Source organism: Serinus canaria, chromosome Z, assembly GCF_022539315.1.
Source record: "Serinus canaria isolate serCan28SL12 chromosome Z, serCan2020, whole genome shotgun sequence".
Classification (NCBI taxonomy): domain Eukaryota; kingdom Metazoa; phylum Chordata; class Aves; order Passeriformes; family Fringillidae; genus Serinus; species Serinus canaria.
In genome coordinates, this window is record NC_066343.1 from 37,194,874 (window position 1) to 37,217,699 (window position 22,826).

The window sequence follows — 22,826 nt, forward strand, 5'->3', positions numbered from 1 at the left end:
TTCACTTCCCACACCATCTTTAATAGTATATCAGACATTTCTTCTCCATAACTTTGCATCACTAGTGTATCTGATAACACTGTGATTGAAGGAGAAGTGCCTTTTCTTAACCTGTTTGCTTTGGACCTGCAAAGACTGCAGTTTTGTTCCTGTATATGCCATCTGTTTAACAGAATTTAACAGAATTATATTGGAAAGTGAAAGAATTGTTGAAACCAGCATCTTGACTTTGGGAAAACAAGTCCATACTCTTATTCTTCACTGAGGTGGTAAATTCAGGCATATCCCTTAATTGGTTATGCCAGAATATTGATGATACAAGTACTTTGTTTTCATTGAAATTAAGGTGTTCTTTGGTAGATATCAGACTAATGGTGTCTAGCCACTCTTGAGGAAGTGTAGAATGCTGTAGTCTGTTCCTAAAGCTATCCTGGAAGTCATGGAAAGCTAAGGCAAGTTCTTAAAGCAAGTCATGGAAGTGTGGTTGTCATGGCTGTTGTGTTATACAGAAGATTTTACAGGGGTGTTGATCAGTCAATTGTTAAATGAGAGAAGGTGATGTGTGATTTGCATGTGCAGCAAGTGATTGAGGAGAGATGTCACTTAGCTGGAGCGGTCCTCTCTTGCTTCTCATGTTTCCCAAGGTAAATAGAACTGTTTTGAGGGCCATTTTAAATAAGGTTTCTCACTCTGGAGTACTTCTTTCCTGTGCTAGCTAGTGCCCAGACTTGCTTATTGCAAAATTTGTTTTTATCTTGGGAGTTAAAGAGATTAATTAGGAAAGAGGTTGGGAGAACATCTGATTTCAGTGCAATGTATGATTAGTTTGCAAGAAGGTGTTGAGAGAATTCTGAAAAGAAAAAAAAAAAAGCCAACTGTTTTATCCCATGCTTATAAACATTCTCATACCTTCATACATATTAATAGATAGGTAAATAAAGGTAGATAAACTTACAGATATTTGTAAAGTTGCTGGTTTTGGAAGGTTATCTCACTCAAAAAAAATTATGGACAGTGTGTCAGTAACCTTGTATATGATAAAAAAAGACTAAAGAGTAAGTTTCCCTTGCCACATTTGATAAGTAGAGGTTTGTTTTGATAAATTAGGCAGGTAACTACTTGCCCAAGAAACAGTGTCTATAGTTACAACAGATTCCAGATGAAGATGGATATATAAAAGAAGCCATTCTTTTATATTACACAGCTGGTCTTGGACGAACTGGCACACTTATTGCCTGTTACATCATGAAGCATTATCGGATGACAGCTGCTGAATCTATTGCCTGGATCAGAATAAATAGACCTGGTTCTGTGATTGGACCACAACAGCATTTCCTGATGGAGTAAGTAGACTGAGTGTAAATTATTGCCAAAAATAAATCTAAATGTCTTTTTCTTCTTCTTCTTCTTCTTCTTCTATTGTACACTTAACAATCTTCAGTGTTAATTTGTTGTGTTTTGGGCCTTTTTTTCCATGTTATGATAGCAAACAGGCAGAACTTTGGACAGAAGGGGATATTTTCCGTGCAAAGTTGAAACGAAACCATAAAATTGCTGTAACAAGAATTCTGTCAGGAGTAGATGATATTTCAATTAATAACACAAGAAACAGGAGAACCATCCAAAAGGACATTGAACTGGTAACCATCCAAATATTGTGCTCTTGTAAAAGTTGGAACTGTTGAGAATCTCTCAGGTTTTGAAAAAACCTGTGGGTGCACTAAAACTTTGTTAATCAAATTTTTTTCTGTTCACCCTTTTTATATAAAAGGATATGGGGGGGAAAAACTAGGGATTGCAATTATGAAAAATGGAGTTTAGAACACAGGTGAAGTAGGAGCATCATCATGCTTTAGTCTTTTGTAATAAGGTCAACAATAGAAAAAGCATACATTCTCCAATCAAAAACACTGATTTCATTTTGGATTTTCTGTTGCTTCACTGTGTGTATTTAAAGGGAGGGGATGAAAGGGTGGGGTTTTTAACTCATTTTAGTTTCTAAATTATTGCAACTTGTGTAATACCTATTGATAGTGCTTTTTGAAAAAGACAGTACTGCTGTTTTATAAAGGCAAGTGAAGGAGGGAAATGCTATATTTAGAGAAGATCATACTCTACCTAAGCAAAGATTTTATAATATATTGCTTCCCATGCTTTAAAAGGAGACAATATTCCGATGCATGTAAGTCATGACACAACTTAATGGTTTACAGCTTCTAAAGCAGCAAACAGAAAACTGGAAGGAACAGAATTATATTTATTCAAGTGAATTTCTTTGACTTTATCCTGTTTAGATAATTCTAATTTTAAGCTTTAAGATAAAGTTAATTCTTATATATCAAAGTGTCTATATTTAATCTTGATTTATCCCTTTCCCCCTCCACTTATCCAGTACAGTGATGATGATGAAACAAACTGTTTAACACAAGGGGATAAGCTTCGTGCTCTGAAAAGCAAAAGGCAAGCAAAAACTCCAACTACATCTCCACTAGCGTAAGTCAGTTTCTGAATATATAAAATGCCAGAAACACTTTTATCCTCTTCTTCATGCATACTTCCTGTTGCCCACAAATGTTTGTTATCAATGCTGGTTTTATTCCCCTAACACAAACATGAGGTTCGCCATTTCTCTGAAGGCTTGGTGAATGCTGAGGAGGCAGGATCATTTGGTTAAAGGACTGCATGACTGAATTTCTGGTTTTCTGCATAGTTTTTGATGCTGATGTTCTGCACTTTACAAGCTCCTATAGCACTTCTGAATGCTTTACTTTTAGTTTAATCACAAACATTGCTTTGTCTGTCCTGTGGTAGTATAAAAATGAAATATGACTCTGTATGGTTTTGTTTGATTGGCTCAAATAAGATATGTGCTGGTCTTTGAAGTAAAGTTGGTAAAGTCAGAGTTGAAGGAAGGATTTTCATCTTCCTTGCATTTTCTCTTCCTTGGAAGAGAACTTCCCCTAAATCCTGTGGGCTTTGTGATAATGTCTGGTAGATATGGAAGGCAGAGTAGCCACTGTTTCAGTAAACAAATTTAAAGAACTGCATTTCTGTCAGTGAAGCTGGTAGTCTCTTTATTTTAGGCAAGTCGTGAAACACCACCTGTAAAAGAAAGTTTGCATCCGTTGTAGCTTGTAACAACTGTAGGTACAAAATCTATCTGCCTGCCCTTAAATAAACTGCAAGAGAATTCAACACTTGGAAAACTTTGCAGGATCTCATTTGATTGCTAGGAAAGCAATGGTGACCCCTGGCTGTCAGACTTTTGTGAATCACACATGACCAAAGTCACAGGCCACAGTCAACATGACTTTTATTGTGTTGTCCTTCTGTAGGACATGATGCTGCTACTTTGCTGGCATTTTAATTTTCTATTTCTTCTTTCTCAAGATCACCACTGTCATCAGACTTTTAGAAAAAGTGAGAAGTATGTAGTAAAAATGTGCTGAAGATAAAGGAATATATCTCTTGAAACCTTCACACATTGCTATGTCTGACTTCTGCTTTTGTTTTAAATTACTGTCTTCTGTTCATGCTTATCCTTTACACAGGCAGCCATAAAAGAAACAACATACTCATACAACAGACTGTGCCCAGCTGACTTAAAAAATACCAAAAAGCATCACCTCAGTTACCTCAAAGAGCACAGTGAAAAACAACTGCCTTGCAGATTAGTTTCCAAGGCACAGAAATGCCTTAGTTGTCAAGTACTTAATTGCCACACACTTAATGTACGTTCCATATGATGAACGTAGACTGTGAGATAACCTATTCAGAGCCATTGTCCTAATACCTTCTTAATACAAGACCTGTCTACTATTAAAATATTTTCTGGCTCATGAAATGTTCTGTAACATCTGCTCTAATTAGCTTGTACTTGTGTAGAATTAAAATAATTGACCTGGAGCTTATAGCTCATTTTTACATTGTGCATTGTGGCTCAAGGAGCTTCAATTTACCTCTTTCTGATCCCCTGAGTTATTTTTATGGTTTGTGACTTGTACTGAAATAATTCAAGGAAAAATGAGTGCATAAACTCATACATTCCTTTGTGTTACTGTTTTATTGCAAGGAATATTTAGCTGCCTTACAGGAGTCAGAAGTTTACTCTACTATAAGAGGTTACTGTTTCTTTCCTTTTTAGTTTAGTCTGTTAAAATAATTATTCTTGCAGTGAAATTGATTACTTTTTCCAAGCAAACAAACAGAAGCTTCTAAATCTTCCAGGCAGTTTTATTTAAAAGGAAAAAAGAAGTGGAGGGGGGGGGGCAAAGTTAGTCTTTGAAAACTAGAGGCATTATTTACTTTTAAGTCACAAGGGACTTGTATAGAGTGTTTGTTGAAGTTGGCTGTATAATTTCTTTATGTGTTGATGACTGGATATTTTATGTATGTTCTAATAAGCAATATTCTGCACCTGAGGCAAAGGATTATGAATTGGTTTTTGCTTCTTACACAGAAAGGTAATACACCCCATCATCTGGTTGTTTATATAAGTTGTTTGTTTCTGCAAACATACCTGTCTGCAATGTAATGTTTTAGTTTCAGAATGTATGATTGTGAAATAGGATGTGTGAATACAGGCTGAGCCTGCATAAGAGATGGCAGCAAGTGGTCAGGGATGTATTGCTCCTCCACACACTTCTTTCCAAGAGTGATAGGTGACCTTGATGAGGGTTTCAGAAGATTTGCTTTGATTCCAGCAGTACATGGGTACTATATTGGCAATTTATGGCTGTATGATTGTTAGTCATAGAAAGTAAGAAATGCTTGGCAAAGTTTATAGAGCAGTATCCTTTTGAAGAACTTGAAACAAGCTAAAATGCACCAATAGCTTTTGCTTTTGAATTTTTTTTCATCTCTTCCTCCCCCCAATCCCTTTTTAGATGGCTCCTAGCTATGCTGGTGTCTACACTGTGTAGCATTGTCATCTGGTGGATTGTATGTGGCTCCCTTCTGCCCAGCCTGCTATTCTGTCTAGATGGTTTAAGAACATAGTAACCATCAGGACCCCCTGAAAGAGAGCCACTGTGTAAGTGTCCCATTCCATTTCTCTGCAATAGCTCATACTTTCTGTCTAGTATGTCTCTTAAATGCATGTTTTCATGTCTTTTTCTTACTGGCTTTGCTGCAAGGGTGAATTTCACTGCTCTGGCTTTGTTATATTCTTGTGTATATTATTTGGAATAACTGAGTGATTTTTATGGCTGGCTTACTATATACAAAGGCAAAGAGCTCTTATAATTAGAGTAATTCTTAGTTTTGAAGTGTTTCTTCCCTGCAGATAAGCAAAACAACACAAGCAAAATTATCTCTAAGAAAAAAAAAAGTACTGCTTTAAAATATGATTCTATCCTTTGCATATTGCAGGTGCAGATGTTAGCTTCAGTTTTACTTTGAAGTTCGTGAACTTAAAAACTAGGCTAGTTTCCCAACACATGATTTTATTCCCATGAAATGCCAAGAATTAGAATTTGTTAGAAATGTCAGTAAGTCTCTGTTTCTACAAAGAGATCAAATATTATACGCCATGTCATAAAACATTACTTCTTTTACCTTTTTGACATTAAAGAAGATAGGACAGATTACAGTGTTAGGTCCTGGCTCACTTGCTTACCCAGCCAGTCTGGTTTCTTCATCTTTTGTTCACAATTATGTTTTCTATAGCTTTAGGAGACTACTTACATTCCTTTATTCTGTTACTTGGATTCAGCAGCTGAGTAAACATTATAGCATATCAGTTCCTTGAGTACAGTTTTCACTCTTCACTTTCATCATAGTAGCTGCAATGATTTCTCTGCCTTGCTTCTACTTAAAAGGTGCAATGTTTTTATCAAATGACAACTTACATATTCTGGTCAAATAAAATTCCAACAGCACACAGAACTCTGAGGAAGTGCAAATGAACTTTTTGCTTGTTTCTGAGCCTCCCTGGAGCTCCTGTGTCATCACCACCCTTAAAGGAAAATGATTACTTTGGGAGAATACTTGAAATCTTGGTGCTCTCAGATTAAAAAAATATTCAGAAAGTCTTTTACTAATTAAGAAAAGGCATTGTCTCCTGACAGGCATGAAGGTTGAGATTTTCTGTCATCCATACCTTTGTCCTTGCAACTTTTTGTCTGCACTTTTTAAAAAGCATGAAACTCTTTCTGCTAACCTAAGGGACTGGATAACTATAGGATGAGGACCGGGAGACTTTGGACAGGTTAGTTATTCAGTTAGCCTTCATTGAGGTCATCTTAATCTGTTCTTTTTGAGAAAGAAATTATAAAGAAATAAAGATAACTTCAGCTTAATTTTTCCCTAACCTTGTCAAATAACTTACTCGAGAAGCATTATTCCAAATACCATGAGAGGTGTGTTTTCAAAGTTTTACAGTGAATGAAGCACTCTTTCTTTTCTCAATGGTCTCTGGAAGTCAGACCTCAGGCTTTAGCTTTTTAGTATGTCTTCAGAACACATACTATACTTAAAACACAGGTTAAAGAGGTGAAACAATCCATGCTTTGTTTTGTTGTACTGTGCTAGAAGATCAATTTCAGTCAATTATCATCCTTCTTTCTCTTACTATGTCTGTGTTCTGTCTAAAAACTAGAAACTCTTATTCCTTGCTAGATGAAAAAAGACTGTTTGATGTTGGTAGATGTGATGCAAGCAATTTTGTTATTCCCATTTGCTGTGAATTTCCAATTACTGGTGCTGCTGCTTGATTTTCAAGATTAACAATGATACAATGTGGCTTAAGTATAGGGAGAGAAAACACTTAGGCTTTTCTTAAAAGCTTGCCTAACTGTCTCTTCTTTCTGCAGCTAATATCTCATGTATTAAGAGACCAAATAATCAGTAAGGATCATGGATCAATCTGAGCTAGCCTGGCAGTTGTGTTTGCTGGAGCCCTGTGTGCTGAAGAGTTGTTGGTCACTTGTTGCCTGTTGATGACTTGGAAGAGTAGTAGAGGTCTCAGGTCTATTTTCTTAAAAATCATGAGGGGATAAAGGAGAAAATAGTATTGCACTTGACAGACCTTGTAAGACAGGTTGCCCAGATTGGTTGGCAAGACTAAAGTGCCTTTTGCAGACAGAGAGGACATGCACCTGTGTAACCTTTTTTTTCTTCACCCCTGTTTAGGATTCTGCAATCACAATTTTTTAAAAACGCTTGTTATTTGGATTGATTTCTGTCTAATGCATATTACACTGCTTGCAATTCAAGTTTTGTGGATTTTGTCTTGGGTTGTGGAGTTTGGGTTTTTGTGTCCTGGTGGTGTGCCTGTGTTCTGCCCTTGCACTGAGTTAAATGGTGAATAAAAGTTGTGAGTTATTTAAAAGTTCCTGCTCCTTGCCCAAGCACAGTTCCATTTAAACAGGTCTTTATTTGTTTAAAGACCAAGGTATTAGCTTGAATAAGAAAGTAGTGTATAAACTAGTCTGCTATTTGTGGTGTGTATTTAGGATCAGAACTACCAAGTGAGGTTTCCATTACAGATGAATTGGAGATGAAAAATTCTTCAAATGCAAATGTCTGTTTAAAAATGTGACTATTACAACATCCTATAGCCTGCACGGTACTGGGGGGGGGGGGGTTTGTTGGTTTTTTAGGGGTTTTTTTTTGTGCTGTTGTTTTTGTTTCTTTTTTGTGGGATTTTGGTGGTGGTGGTGTTTGGTTGGTTTTTTTCATTTTTTATCATATCCCATTGAGTTAGAAAACCTTTGTGTACAACAGATGGGTTTGCTGGTGTTTCTGGAAGTTGTGTGACATACTATTTTATGTGAACAGCTCCAAAGCAGTAAGGTAGGTGTCCTGAGATCTTACACTTCTCTAATATAGTTTGGGATATTTTTTTCAGGCTGACATTTTGGCACGATTGCCTCTACCATGGCTTCATCTCACATCCATTATAAAACCTATCTATTGAACCTGCTGTCAAGTGAGGCTGTTAGTCTAATTGTGCTAAACCAAAATTCCATACATTAGTTTCTTCTCTCACCTTTAACATATATGCAGTAGCATTCTAATAAAAGCTGTGATAGCATTGTTGTTGCTCCTCAACTGACAGCTGTGAGGATCAAAAGCAACACTGGGTGTTTAATTGCAACAGCCTGTCAGGCAGTGGTGTAAATGGAGCCTTGTCTCTTTTCCTTGAGGTGCTGTCAGCCTTGGAAGTCTAGAATTCTAGTCTGATTTAAAAATGTCTGTGTGATAATTTATCAAATGCTTTGTTCACAGTGATTTCAATTATTCTTTACTGTAGAGAAGCCCAGTGAAGTTGCATATATCTGAGATGTAAAAATGACATATCTACTGAAGATCAGATGATGTTAAAGATTCTACCCTGCTCACACCCTGCTCACACCTGGCTCTGAGCTGATCCCATAAGGAATCTTGTTATATCCCTTTGGCAAATGCAGCAAACTTACAAGGATGTTTTTGTGGTGGTTTTGGTTTACTAGTGGCTATTTTTATTATAAGTCCTATTTCCACTTAGAGCTTCTTTTATTTTCTTTCTTCATTTTGAACTGATAAGATTAAATTTTTTGGGAAGTAAGGGCTACATTATGAGATGTTGAAAAGATGAATATTTAAATGTTTGTGCAAAATGCTATCTTGAGCATTCATAATGCTTCACGGAATCACAGAATGGATAAATGTTGAAATAGACCACAGTGGGTCATCTGGTCCAACCTCCCTGCTCATGAAGAGTCATCCCAGAGCACATGGCACAGGATTGCATCCAAATGGTTCTTGAATCTCCAGTGTGGGAGACCTGACAACCTCTCTGGACAATCTGTTTCAGTGCTCAGTCACCTGCACAGTAAAGAAGTTTGGGTGTTATGTTCAGAAGTTCAGAAATTCTTCACATTCAGGTGGAACTTCCTGTGCATGAGTTTGTGCCCAATGCCTCCTATTGCTCAGCACCACCAAGCAGAGCCTGGCTCTTGACACCCTGCCTTCAGATACTGACAGACATTGATGAAGTCCCCTCTGTTATCTCTTCTGGAGGCTGAACAGACCCAGCTTCCTCAGCCTTTTCTCATAAGAGAGATGTCCAGTCCTTTCGTCATCTTCATATCCTTCCACTGGACTCTCCAGGACACCCATGTCTCTCTTGTAGTGAGGAGCCCAGAACTGGACACAGCACACCAGATGTGCCTCACTTGGGCTGAGTAAAGGGGCAGGATCACCTCTTCTGACCTGCTGGCAGTGGTATTCCTGGTGGTCCCCAGAACACTAGTGGCCTTCTTGGCAACAAGGGCACACTGCTAGCTCATATTTCAGTTCATGTTAGATACGTACATGGGTTTAAGCCATGTACATTGACCGGTTTTCTGAATTTCTGGTATCTAGAAAAAAATGGGTGTTTATGAAAGAAAGATGACAAAAATTGCATTCCAATAACTTTTGCTTTCTTTTATATGTACATTGCATGCATTTTATGCAGAGACACGAAATGTATTTATTTAAGGAGAAAACATGATTTTTCCATATTTCTGGCTGCATGAGCACTAGTAAACCAGAATGTGCCACGATTTCTGCATGTTTATATTTCAGTGACCAAATGTTACGAGGTTAAGCATAACCTCGTGCTTTTCTGTTCATTCCTAGTAGTTTCTATCAGCACAGATGAATGGTATCATGCAAGTCTTATTTCACCATTGCTGTAATTTTTAGTGCTTGGTTGAAAGTGTGATAGACTGAATTTGTTCATTCTGTATGACAACTGTGGCACTGAAAAAAATAATTTCAATATTAGGGTTTGTTAAAACTGTTTTACAATCACAGTAGAAACTATAACATAAGCTTTCAGGTTTTAAATGTTTTCCCCTTGGGCATGCGAGGAAAACATTTTCATTGGAAGAATTTGTTCTGTCTTAGGAAGTATGAGGTTGAAGGTATCTGGGGGTGGTTTTTTCTGCCTCTTGTAAAAGCAATTCCTTCAACCTTGAATGTCCTGTGTTTACAGGAGAATTTGCATTGCATTTTATAGTACTTGTCATTGAAACCTTGTATCTTACCTGAGCAACTGGTTGTTTTGTTTGAACAGTTGCAAATCAAGTAATAATATTTTGCAAGGCTGTACTATTAAGAGAATTTTTTTCAAGTAGAAAATACTTCAAATACTTAAAATTTGTGGTTATGTACACAATTGTTTGCTAATCAAGAAGTGTATAGTAACAATAATGTGGCTGATCAGTTTTACAGCATAAAGAATATATTTTAAATGAAATTGTGTTTTATCAAATACATGTTCTAATTCTGAAACCCATATAAAACAATTAAACATTGGAGGTTTTTTCCATTTATATTTTTGGTTAGTATGTAACATGAATATAGAAATGTATGTTTTCTCCCTGTGTATTCCTGTTCACTTTTGCTCCAAAAGTAAGCATTCAGTATTCATATATAGGATTCTGTGAAAGTAGTTTCTTCAGTGTATTAACTGACCAGACTGCAACTTGCACTATTTAATGAAGGTTTTGATTTCCAGTCTAATGTAATCTGCTTGTATGACTGGACTCAGTGAAGCCACTGAAAATTAGAGTCTAATAACAGCAGGAGAATAAAGAGTAATAGCTAAGTTACTCTTAGGTCAGAATCTCTGAACTGGTGCATACTTTCACAGCTGGAACCTTGTGACGGAATAGAAAATAGATATTAAGCTGATAATAAGCTGTTAGCTCCATTGTAACACCCTCTTTTCAGTATTTTTAGGAACTTTCCAATTATATAATTCTTCTTTTTTCCTACTCTTTACAGAGTAACTCTGCAGTCCAGTATTCAGAAAAATAAAACCTCTGAACCTAGCATTTCTGACAGTACAGACATTACTAAAAGAACTACCAGGTCTGCTGCAAGAAAAAACAGTTTAAAAAGGTGAGAGTTACCCTCTTTACAGATCCTGTAACCATTTTCTAGGCAAATACTTTGAGCTGTTCTACCCACTGCTGTCAGGAGCTTTGCCATAGTTCAGCTCCTTCTCCTGGCAATGGAAAGTGAGAAACAATTAAATGGTTTGTGTTGTGCACTGAGAACACCTGGAACCCTACATCTAAAGTAATTTGTTTATATTGCTCAGTCTTCTGAGTTCAAGAATTTTAAATAGTAATTCTTAATGTGAGTGAGAATTACTGAAGACCAGGGATTTCGGTAACATGAAAACCTCTTTGCCTGGAGTAAGAGATAGAAAAATTCCTTGCAGCATTAAGTCATATACTAGTCAGTGCATGAAGTCAAAACTAGGAAGAATTCTACAAGACAACTGGAATGCAGTGGTTGTGGAAAGGTGACGTGTATAAAATGCGTGTGTATACTGGTATGAGTTTTTTTTACTGAGACCATGGCTGATAATCTGAACTAAACCTGTTTGGTAAAGCTTAATGAAATTCTAATGGATTTATGGAAGACTGAAAGTGCCTTTTGACCCAGAAGCACATGGACAGACTACTGCTATTTCTTTGTGTATGCCTGTGATCATACCCCTCAGTGGCAACTCTCCAGGTCATTATAAAAGATGAGCCTGAGAGCGTAGTTCAAAACAATATCCAAACAATTTACATTGCTTACAATTTACTGGAATTTGTCTAATCTCTTAGGGAAAAATGGGTCTGTCAGGTGCTGATTTTGACTGGAAAGAGTAAAAGATGGCACATAACTACTTCCCATGTTATGTGGCTTGATTTATAAATATCTCTGAGCATTTAAGTTGTTTTGCAGTTTTTTCCTCATTGAGTTCTTCTTCCCCTTTCTTCATTCTGTTACTTTGAAGGTAATGAAGTTATGAAAAATTTGTGCTGTTAGTCAGTGGAAATAGTCAGTAGAGTGCAGGAAATTCTATTCACAGACATTTTAGTTCTCTTTGTTTTGATTTATTGAACAACATATTAAAAAATAAGACCTTTTTCAGGAAACAGGTATTTTACTAAAAATCAGTGATATTCTTCCAGGTTTTCCTTTTGGTTGGTTAGGTTTTTTCTCCATTTTGCCCAATTTTTACCATGTCAGTTTTGGTCTGAATAGAATTGAAGGGATTCTGCCTGCTGTTTTTATTCTTCATGCCTCTCCCAGTTTTAAGGTAACCCACTTGCAATATTTTGTATCTACATTCATGGATGTGTGTCATCTGAAGAGAGATTTTGAGTTCCTGGAAAGCACTTCTCTAAGCTAACCTTTGTATTGTGTGAGATATGAATACCTATCCTTAGGAGAAAACAGCATCCCTAACATAGAGTTCACAGAAGATTTCATTAATTTCACAAGTCCTATAGGTGTATTGCCAGATGTATGACTCTGAAGGCCAAGGACCTGGTCAATCTCAAACATCATTAACTACTTCCTTCATATTTTAATGGACTTTCTAAAACTTCTACCCCAAATACTTCACCATATACTGTTTTTTTTTTCTTCGAACTTTGGAGGTCTAAGAAGTTCAGTTATTTTCATATTTCCATCCAATAATCAAATTTGTCCTTATTGTGTCACAGTTACCGATATCTTGTTTTATAATCTGAGAGGGCTAATTGTGTGCTGGTCCCTCTGAAGGGTGTTGTGATACGACCAGACCATTTAATGGATTTTGAATGCAGTACCTTGTTGTTAGTCTTGTAGGTATCCTTTTATTTTCCTGTTGCATTTGGAAAAGTATCAGTAATTTTTAAGCATGCCTCTTCATTTAAGTTTAGTTTCTTTAAGTATGAGCAGTTTGCATTATCTCACAGTACTCAGATTCATTGAACTGAATCCAGATGAAGTGAATTGCAGGGCAGAGAATAATTATTTCTACAATATTGACATCCTGCCCTAACCAGCATCTGTCTTTGTCAAGTCTTTGTTTATTTCACTGAACTTCACTTACATTACTGTATATCCTTTTTCTTTCATTTTTTTTCTGATACATTCCAGTGGAAACATCTTGCATTATTTTTACATCAATCTCATTTACTGCTTTATGTTACTTTAGTCAATTCTTTTTGTATGTGACTCACACTTGTGACCCATCCTAATGCAGTATAATCTGCACAGCTAGGGAATTCATTTGTCATTTCATCCTTCAGACTGTTGAAGACACCACCAGCCTCCAGAATGACTTTTCAGCAAAAACAGCTATTTACATCTAAAACACTATTCTGGCTTTTTAAAGAGAACATAGGGATTTTCCATCCTATCTATAACACTCACTGCTTTTCCTTTGTGGAACATCTTTATATGTCAGCTGCCTTCTATGAAAGAAAGTACTAATGGACATAACACATATCTTGTAACTGAAATACTGGTTTTGAACTGCAGGAAATCACATTTCTAGCCCACAACCCAGTATTTCTCTGTGGATGCCCTTATTTCTCCAGTTAAGACATCTTCCCTGTAAATTTATCAGTTACTGAGAAGTTCATGTCTGTATTTTAACAAGGTGCACACTTCACAGCCAAACTGAGTCGTAAGAGACAAGTAAAACAGTCTTTTCCATGTCACCATACAGAATAGAATTAAAATTTAATTTGTGGTAAGTAGTTGATTAGAAATGAAATCCTAAGTGTTAAAGGTATTTTGATGGGTAAAGGTGCTTTAGGGAATACAGGTAAAGGTATTAAAAAAAAATTATCATGGGTAGTATGGGGAAAAGAAATGAAAATTGTATAAGGAATATCACAAAAGCTAACGAAGAGGAAAACACTGTAAAATCTCATATGCCTTTGCTTTGCCAGGTATTACAAAGCAGTCCTCTACACCCTTGTTAAAATTCTGAAAACTACCTGCAGCATTTCAGAACTTTCTATATATAATCTAAACCTAGCTTTTAAAAAATAAAAAGGTTCCTGTTTCTGTCCTGCTCTTCCTACTTTTCCTGCAGTCGGATACTTCAGAGGGAGAAAAAGAAAAGGAATGCTTTACATAAATGCGCTTAATTAAATTATGGTACTTGAATACCCTTTTGTATTTCTGTATGGAACAGAATTTTCTTCATATTGTCTGTGATCAGACCAATCTGTGCATTCTTGACACTCAGTATTGCTGTGTTACTTAATGCAGTGACTCTTTTTTTTTCTTTCTTTGAAGTATCATTTGTTCATTTTACCTTACCAGAAATGCTTGCTTGAAATACATACTGAGTAATGTTTAACTTTTTCCTCAAATATGTTTTATTTCAACAGCCAATCCGTCACAAGGACTAGAACAGTATTGCGTTGAATTTCGAATAAGCCACCAGTGTTGAAGAGGATATTCAGGAGTGAAGGGGATATAGAGGGGACTTGATGCAATTCAAGGAAGATCACTTTGGCTCTATTTTTCAGTAAAAAATGAAATAGAACAATCTCTTTTTTACTTGTAGAATAAAATGAACCGTCGACATGTTTGGTAGACTTTTTTCTACCATGCTAATACTTTCTCAAAACAAACATAATCTACGTATGTTCAGACTCAGGTGTAAATATTTAAGCTCTCTATTATAAAGAGGGCTTACTAGTATGTATGATGCATGTGTACGAATTGTGATGGCAATCACTTAGCTGCTGATCACCAGATGGTGGGAGGTTTTAAGTATATAAATCTGTGTTGTGCATTCAGACTGGGCTGAAGTTGTCACTTGAGTCTGAGAATCAACCACAAAAGCTTTTATTTCTAATAATATTGGTACTCTCCTATGTTGATTGGCAGTTATTTCTTACTTTGTATGAAGTTTTTTTATGAAGCTGCAGTATGGAGTACACAATGTAACTATTGTCCACCAAAGAGTGCTTTATTGTCAAAGGTTGTGTGGTTTATTTAGGAAAAACTAATTGTAAGTGATTAACTTGTTTTTAGTAGTGACAGCTTTTCAGTTGTTCACAACCAACTGCTCTTTGAACTAGTTATAACTGCTTTACATCTGGTATGATTTTAAAGGGGAGGAAAACCACAAGCATTTAAAGCAGTGATGTCATGTTGAAATGTCATTAGTTTCACCACTGAAACATTACTGTTTTTCCTATCACATGCTTTACATGAAACTTTATATTACCATATATAAAGGTAAGAATCCCCCCTCAGAATTCATTGGTATGTTTGATAACATGTGGACAGTGCTTTGGGACACTTAATGAGTGCAGCACACAAAAAAAATGGGAATATAAAGGTGCCATACGACTGAGATAGTGGAATTCAGGGGCAAGTAAAAATTTTGACACCTAACACTTTAAGAACTACAATTTACCTCTAGTAAAAAGCAGCATAATTTTTAGAGGAAACTGCTTGAGACTGAAATTTACAACCCCTACAGGACTAGTGTTTTTTTTCCTACTACTTTTCACATTATGACATTTGAAAACTGATGTACTCTTGTTCACCAGCTAGCTGATGGTTATAGCTGCATATCCCTCAGATGAGGGCTGTTACCACATAGCCTTAAATATGAATCAGTTATCTGTTGATTTAATTAACAGTTATCTGTTGATTTAATGACTCTTGCCATACAAAGTGGAGGAAATTGAGAAATCTGCAATGTTAGTAATGGAATAACTGATGTTTTTAAAGACACAGATTACCTCTGTGAGAGGGGGAAATTTCCATGAATGTAAATGTTCAATGACTAGTTTCAACCTACAACTTTTTGAATGGAAACTAAGCCTTCTGTTAGGCTGGTGATTTTTGAATGCCAGTATGAATATCACACAGTGGTTTGAAAACATTTTCTAGCAAAAGAATCATGAATTGGAGAGGAAACAGGATGTAAAGTGTAAGTAAGCTTACAGCTAACATCCATGTGCTTAGATAATCAAAATTTGCAAACATGAATATAAGTTAAAAGGGCAGGTTTAATGCAAATAAAGGACCACTGAAGGCTCAGACTGAAAAAATTTTGTTTTCTTCTAAATAAAAAGCATCTGCAAGAGAGGGACTGATCTCATTTCAATAAGGCAATTAAAATTTCTTGGGCTTTGAATGGGGTTGCTTTGTTTGTTTTGGCAGAGGTTATTTGGTTCTTCTGGGGTTGTTGCAGTCTAGGGGGTTTTGGGTTTGGTTTGGTTTGTTTGGTTAGGATTTTTTAGTGGAGGTTGTGTGGTTTGGGTTTTTTTTGGTTGGGTGGATTTTTTAATGAGCCATTTTGTGCAAAAGCTTACATACACAGGTAACCACGATAGTAGGTCTGTTGTGCAAATATGAGCCTATGCTTCTTTTTGAACAAAATTCTCATCTTGGAAGGCAAAAGGGATGCAAATAGTGAAATGAGAACCAGATAAAGATTTAGTAATATTTACTGTGTTTGGCCATGCCCTTCTCTCAGCTGACCTCCTTTTTTTGGCATTTTTTTTAACCTGAAAATAATTGGTCTCTTTCCCACCCCTTCCAAATTGCAAATCAGAATTTGTCTCATTTAAAGTAACCAGCAGAGTAGTTAGCACTTCTAGGTTCATTAGAAGTAAATTTGCATAATGCAAGTGCACAAACAATAGCAACTCTAGCTAAACCAAAATTGCACGTTTTGCTTCAATGTGTGTCAGGATACCCCACCCACCACCCACTCTCAGTGAAAAACACATAAATGTCAAAGGGATTTTACATCTGAACTTTCCAAACAGCCTTATATGGAAAATTAACTCATTACCTCATTCTGCCACATCTAATTGTACTGCTTAGTTTGTTATAAATTTTTATTAGTTTTCTAACATTTTTAATACACCACACCAAAGGTGTCTTAGGTACAAGAATGAAGAGTGGGCATGTGTGAGGAAGGTCTTGGTTTCTAATTTTTTTCTGAATTGTGAAGTATTATGTGCCAAAATGGAATATGTTATAGCAGCTGCCTCACCTTTGAATATCTTTGTATAATAGAGCAGCTCAATGAAGTTACTTCTGCTGTCATCAGTTAGGAAATTCCTCTTAGAAATTCCTTCCTCTTTCAAATATGTGACAGATGGATTCTTCCTCAATTTCTTAGCTCAAAAGATACTACATGCTCAACAGTTGTAATATATCTCGGGTAAAATTGCTGCTTTCCATTACAGCATCAAAAAAACTCAAGACACTTGCCTAGACTTTGTCTTTTTGCCCCAGTATGATAGTAGAGGAAGCACTGCTGATTTGAAACAGTAAGAGATTGTAGGAAAAAAACAAAACAAAACATAAATGTGATGTTCACCAGTTTGTTGCACTGCATTTTTTATATTAATCATTTGCAGACTGTCATATGTAAACTCATATAGAGGCTACCAAGGTCTAAAATTTCTTGACTAATCAGTACTGTTCATCCTGATTATTTTTAAACTGTATATTTCTAATCATATTTTTTTAACTTGGATTGACAGAATGAAAGCTTATTTTGCTGACAGTATTTTTAAGATAAAGCTTCATATTATCTTGTAATATTAATTAGTTCAATATGCATTTGTGTGTCATTTGAAAATACTGCAAATTGCATTTGATTTTATACAGAATACTCAATAGTGGGAAGTGTAAACATGAACTGTGTAAAATTAAAAATAATCAGAAGGCTTTTTTTCTGTTTTATTTCCAGTATGATAACAAAGCCATCATTTCTCTACCAGACTGACTCATATGTGCACTGAAAAAACACAACACACTCAGCTGCCTGAAAATATTTAATTAAAGCACAGATTCTTAAAACACATATTTTTAAAATTTCAAAAATAGAGACTTTCTGGCTCTACATTTCTAGGAACTCACATTGGAAAACAGTACCTGCATTTGAATTGTTGGGATGCAGTTACACAGTGAAAAAAGCACAGTAAGACAGATCAATGGGATTTTAGTTGTTATTCCTCCTTCCTCTATGATTATATAGTATTAATTCTTAGGAACAGGCACTATCTTAAATACTCTATACTTTTATACTTACCACAACAGTGAAGACTTCCAAAAGAATTAAATTTTTAGAACACTGATTTTTGCACAAGCATGGGTGATGGCCTAGCTTAGTCTTTCTTAAAAATATCCAACAGCAGAAAATAGTGGCCAACTGAAATACTTTTTATTGTCCTTACCTTACCTACATTAGAAAATGCAGAATTTGCACACACCAACCAGAGCCTATTTGACAAGCAAGTTAATTTCTGCTTGCCTCAAAGATAAGAGTTTTATAGTTGGAAAAATCTGTGTTCTTTTGTTGTAAAGTGATCCTTTCCAAACTTATATGAATTTTAAGCACCTTTTCCTGACAAACAAGCTGCCTGATGAAGAGTGAATGGTGGAGAACCCCAATTTATGTATGGGAGGCCCACGGGAAAACACTGTTAAGCCCTATCACATCATTAGCAATTTAAGGAGTACTGGCACTGGGCAGGGGAGGGCAGAGGACGTAAACAATCCCCCAGAGAAAAACTGAACAGTGGCCCAGGACAATTCCTTTGAGAAGTTAATGCACTGCAAGAATAATCTGTTCACAGCAGTTCTGAGTAACTTCAGTTTGGATCTATTTAGCCTCCTTTGCATTGCAATTTCTACATTCTGCTCATGTAGGACTAGACAGAAACATGCTATAGCAAAAAGGATGCCCTGTTACACATGAAATCTGAGCCTGGTTTCAGAGATAAGCTGTGCTTTAAACCAATCTCACGCCAAGTGTTTGTTGATGAAGAGATGTATTTTTCTTGCACTTCTGGTTCTGGGGTTGGTTTATATGAATGTGACTAACTAATAAGTCCTAAATATGGAAAAAGGCCAAGAGAACACAGACAAGAGTGATATGCTTTTGAAGCTCAGGGAGTGATAGATCAGAGCAGTTACAAAGATGACTTCATCTCAGAGGGAACATGGGGTGTCCTTTGTTTTGGATAAATAGCTATCAAAGTTTGAGTGGACCAACCAGCACTTATTTAGCAAGAATGAAGACCAGGCCAGCCTGGGGAGAATGAATACATAGAAATAAAAGCCACACAACTGCCATAAGAATTTCAAAGAGAACAATGGGCTTTAACTGATCAACCCTCCCATTCCTTCTTGACACCAGAGGACACCTGCCATGACAGTGAGAATATATTTCTCTGGTAAAGGGAGTCATTAGTATTGTGAAGGAACTGTGTACTGCAATTGCTATATTAATTATAATATGGTTTTGTGTTTTCAGTATACTTTATATCACTAGACCAAAAATGAAATGTGACATGAACCATCTTTAAGTAAGTGGACACCCTCCATCCATGGGATATTTCCAAGAGCCTTTTCAAGTGTTGGACTGTCACAAAGGGGGTGGAAGAAGGCACCTAGAAAGCCTGTCCTTTAAACAGCTCCATTCCTAGTCCATGTCCTCTCTGTCAAAGTCTGTCCTAGTTCTCAAGGCTGATAAAGATTCCAGAGAGGCCAAGCAGCCACTGGTGTTTTTGATCCCTCAACCCAGCATGTGGTGGCCCTGCTGCATAAGAGCATAGCAGCAGATGAAAAGCTCTTCTATGTCACTAGCATCTCCAACTCCCAACTCTTCCAACCTGCTGCAGCTCAGTTACAGCACTAACAGGATAAAGTGGCAAACCCCAAAGTCCTTGTACCCTGACAGCACAATGGGAACAGACCCTTGGCATCAACTATTACTAATGCAAGAAAATCTAAAGTGAGAGTGATGCCAATAGCAGGAGAGTAAAATAATGAAACATCACTTCTTACCCTTGTGAGCTTGCTTTTGCCTTTGTCGGTGCTTTGATGCCATTCTTCTAAGACAGCAGAATAATTCCATTGTTTTCTGCTCAGTGGAAGGGCTCAAACTCTTCATTATCACTCCTTCAAACACAGCTTTTCTCTAGACATCCTTGTATTTCTTCCTGGGTTCATGTTTTGCTATCACTAGATTGATCTTTCACCATTCTCCCCAAAATGCTATGCTCACTGGACTGAATCTCTAGTCAGTGCTTAAAACACATTATATTTGTCCTGCTTTCATGCTTCTAGGTGCTTTTTGTCCATCTCTTTACACCAGCATCATACCTGTTTTAAAGTGAACTACTATTTAATGTTGATTTTTTTGGACTTCTATCTCTTCCTCCCACTGATCAGACCTTTCTAACCTCTGGTCTTCTTTCACTCTGGTGGCAGTTTCATTGGGTTTTTCTTTCCACAATAGCCTCTAAGGTTCAAAGTCTTTGCTAGAGCTAACAAAAAACTCTGAAAAGAAGCACTCAATCCATATGCAACAGAAATATTACCAAACAACTAATATGTACAGAAATCCTGGATCAGAATGTGTCAGCTTATTATTCTCATCTGGCATGAGAAAAAATTTTGTACCTTGCTGTTATTTTTATGTTTTAGCAGAACTATACTGCTGATTTAATTCCCATACACAAAAAACAGTATCTTTCATTCAAACAGTAACTACTGTACAAATCTCAACAGAAGAGCTACTATTGCTAAAAGCAAGCAACAGCTCATTGAGTCCTGTTAACTAGCTGTAAAACATTGCAGAGACAACAGAACACAGATTATGAACAGTCACACTACTTAGTTTTACTAGTAACTAGTTTAGTTACCTAAACAGGGAGGGCAGAAACTTTATTCAATTTATTTAGCACTGGTTCATCTCCAACAGTCATTAAATGTGATGCAGTATCTGAGGCCACACTGAGGATACAGTTATCTGCAACACTTGTATCACAAATTCAAAAAGGTATTTCATGAGAAATTAAAAAAAAAAGATAAATAAAAAGCTGTTGAAGATAAAATGTATTTCAAGTTAAAATTCTAAGCAACACAGCCAAAGTGGAACAGCTGTTGCTTTCTCCAAAGACTGAAGGCCGACCCCCTCCAAGCACAATCCGTTCAGTACTTGCTCAGCATATGCTACTCAAAGAGAAAAAGCCCTGATTTCATGCCCAATATTCAGTGACTGAAATGTATTTTTTATGCAAAGAATCATTTTTCACATTCAATTATTGATCCACTGATGCACTGCATTACTTCCAACACTGCGCATATATATATATATATATATATATATATATATATATATATGTATGTATGTATGTATGTATGTATGTATGTATGTTTTTGTGTGTGTATATACACACATATATTCAGTTTTTCATATGACTATGTGTGAATGTGCCTGTGACAGCTATGGAAAAAAAAGAGGAAAAATTATGTGAAAATTGTATAATATAAGATTAAGAATATTCTTAATGGCATAAGTGTACTAGAGGTACAGATTTTGAGTTTGGGCCCAAAGCACAATTTTACCCCAAAGCCTATTTTCATACAAAAAGTGGAACCAACTGAAAGCTCCTTTCTTATGGGCTCAAGTGCCCAAGATTCTTATTCATCAACTCAAGGTTTTTACTTCTGAGTCTCTTAATTCATTAATTGGTATTCTTATCTTAAGTGCAGACATTTTTCTCCTCTTTCATCTAAAGGCACTTTTATATTAATATATGCTTGCCAATCCTAAACTGGAGTACTGCACATGATTCAACTGAAGGACATCATATCAACTCCATCACATGTAAATGACAGTCATGAAGAGAGGTGAATTACCTTCTTTGCAAACTTACTGCAATGTAACATGAATCTAAAACTTAAACCTGAAATGCAGCAGTTTCTGCTAGGCCACTCACTACATTAATCCAAAGAGTGGCTGGTAGCAGTGCATTAAAGAATAACATGATTAAGACCTGCGACACAATTTAATCCCTTCTTTACATGCATGCCATATTCTACTAGTGTTTGTGTATATATTTACACCTGCTGCCAACTGCTTTAAATGATGGAGTACAGCTACACCAGGAGTGACAGCAGCAAATTTGTGCTTAACAGATACAGCTATTTTGGTACCCTAAATATGACAGACAACTGAGATTCACAGTTCTGCTATCAAAGCTAGGCAAAGAAATTGCATCACTGTTATCACTTACTATTAATAATTTCTTTTCTGTACTTGGATATACCATCAACTAGAGAAACTCTTAAGCCATATTCAAGTCTGACAGACTGAAAAATAAAATTAGATGCTCTAGCATCTAATTTAGATGCTCTATGCACCACATAGATGCTTTAGCTGGTTGAAGCAGAAATCAATTACACTCAAGCTCATTCTCACAAAGTTTTGGATTGGATGGGTTGTATTTTTTAGTTTTGGTTGGTTGGTTTGTTCTGTTTTTAATTAAACAGTCTTGTAACTAGCCTTTTTTCCTTTTAAGGAGTTTATAATCTGCTAACCAAAAGTGGATTATACAGATACATTTTCACAAGTTCTTTAAAGCATTCCCCGAAGAACCTATTTGTCATTCTGTTTTGAAAGGCAGATCAAAGTTAGAGGAATAAACAGTAACTTTGCAACAGCAGGAAGGAGATTGAAAAATAGAACAATTCCCTCGGCCTTCTCAGAGAACAGTCAGAACTAAACTGTGATTGCATCACAACAGATTGAGCCCAGTAGCACAGCACAGCAAAGATTTAATTTTTAGTAGAAAAGGGAGGTTTACTTTTAAGTACATGAACACTTTGCTTAGCAAAAACACTTCAGTAGAAGAGAAGGCTACATTCAAAACATGGCAGGAAATAGAAGGAAGCCCTGCAAAGAAGCTCTCCACATCTCTATGCATACACTCACCCCAGCAAGTAAAAATATAAATAAAAATTCAGACACATTCTTCCTTGTCCAATAGGAAAATGGGAATAAGAAGGGAAGAACAAGCAAAATATTCCAAGAATATTTTCAAACCCACAGACAAAATCACTTATATTCCACACTGATTAAATTGCCAATTTTGGCAGAAACAAACAACACCTGTAAAAAGGGCAGCTTTAAGTAAATCTTAAACTGCAGTGATTTCAAGTAACACCTTGTGACTACAAAGTGAAGGAGGTGTGCATTATTTCATCCCCTTCAGTTACTCAAATAGCAGCAGTAT

The 22,826-nt window shown here is 36.3% G+C and overlaps 1 protein-coding gene across 9 annotated transcripts in view; it reads left to right on the forward strand.

Moving 5' to 3' along the window:
* The window catches only part of CDC14B (cell division cycle 14B), a 44,259-nt gene extending 26,744 nt beyond the window's left edge, over window positions 1-17,515 (forward strand). The window contains exons 10-15 of one of the 9 annotated variants that reach the window (XR_007780516.1): window positions 1,205-1,343; window positions 1,487-1,640; window positions 2,393-2,493; window positions 4,887-5,032; window positions 7,726-7,794; window positions 14,148-17,515. Coding sequence is in view for 7 of the 9 variants with exons in the window: in XM_030236850.2 (XP_030092710.2) it covers window positions 1,205-1,343; window positions 1,487-1,640; window positions 2,393-2,493; window positions 7,726-7,794; window positions 10,759-10,875; window positions 14,148-14,184 (617 nt within the window). In the remaining 2 variants the exon portion in view is untranslated. The other 8 variants (XR_007780515.1, XM_030236850.2, XM_030236852.2 and 5 more) reach the window with 8 other exon arrangements.
* The last annotated feature ends 5,311 nt before the right edge of the window (window positions 17,516-22,826 follow it).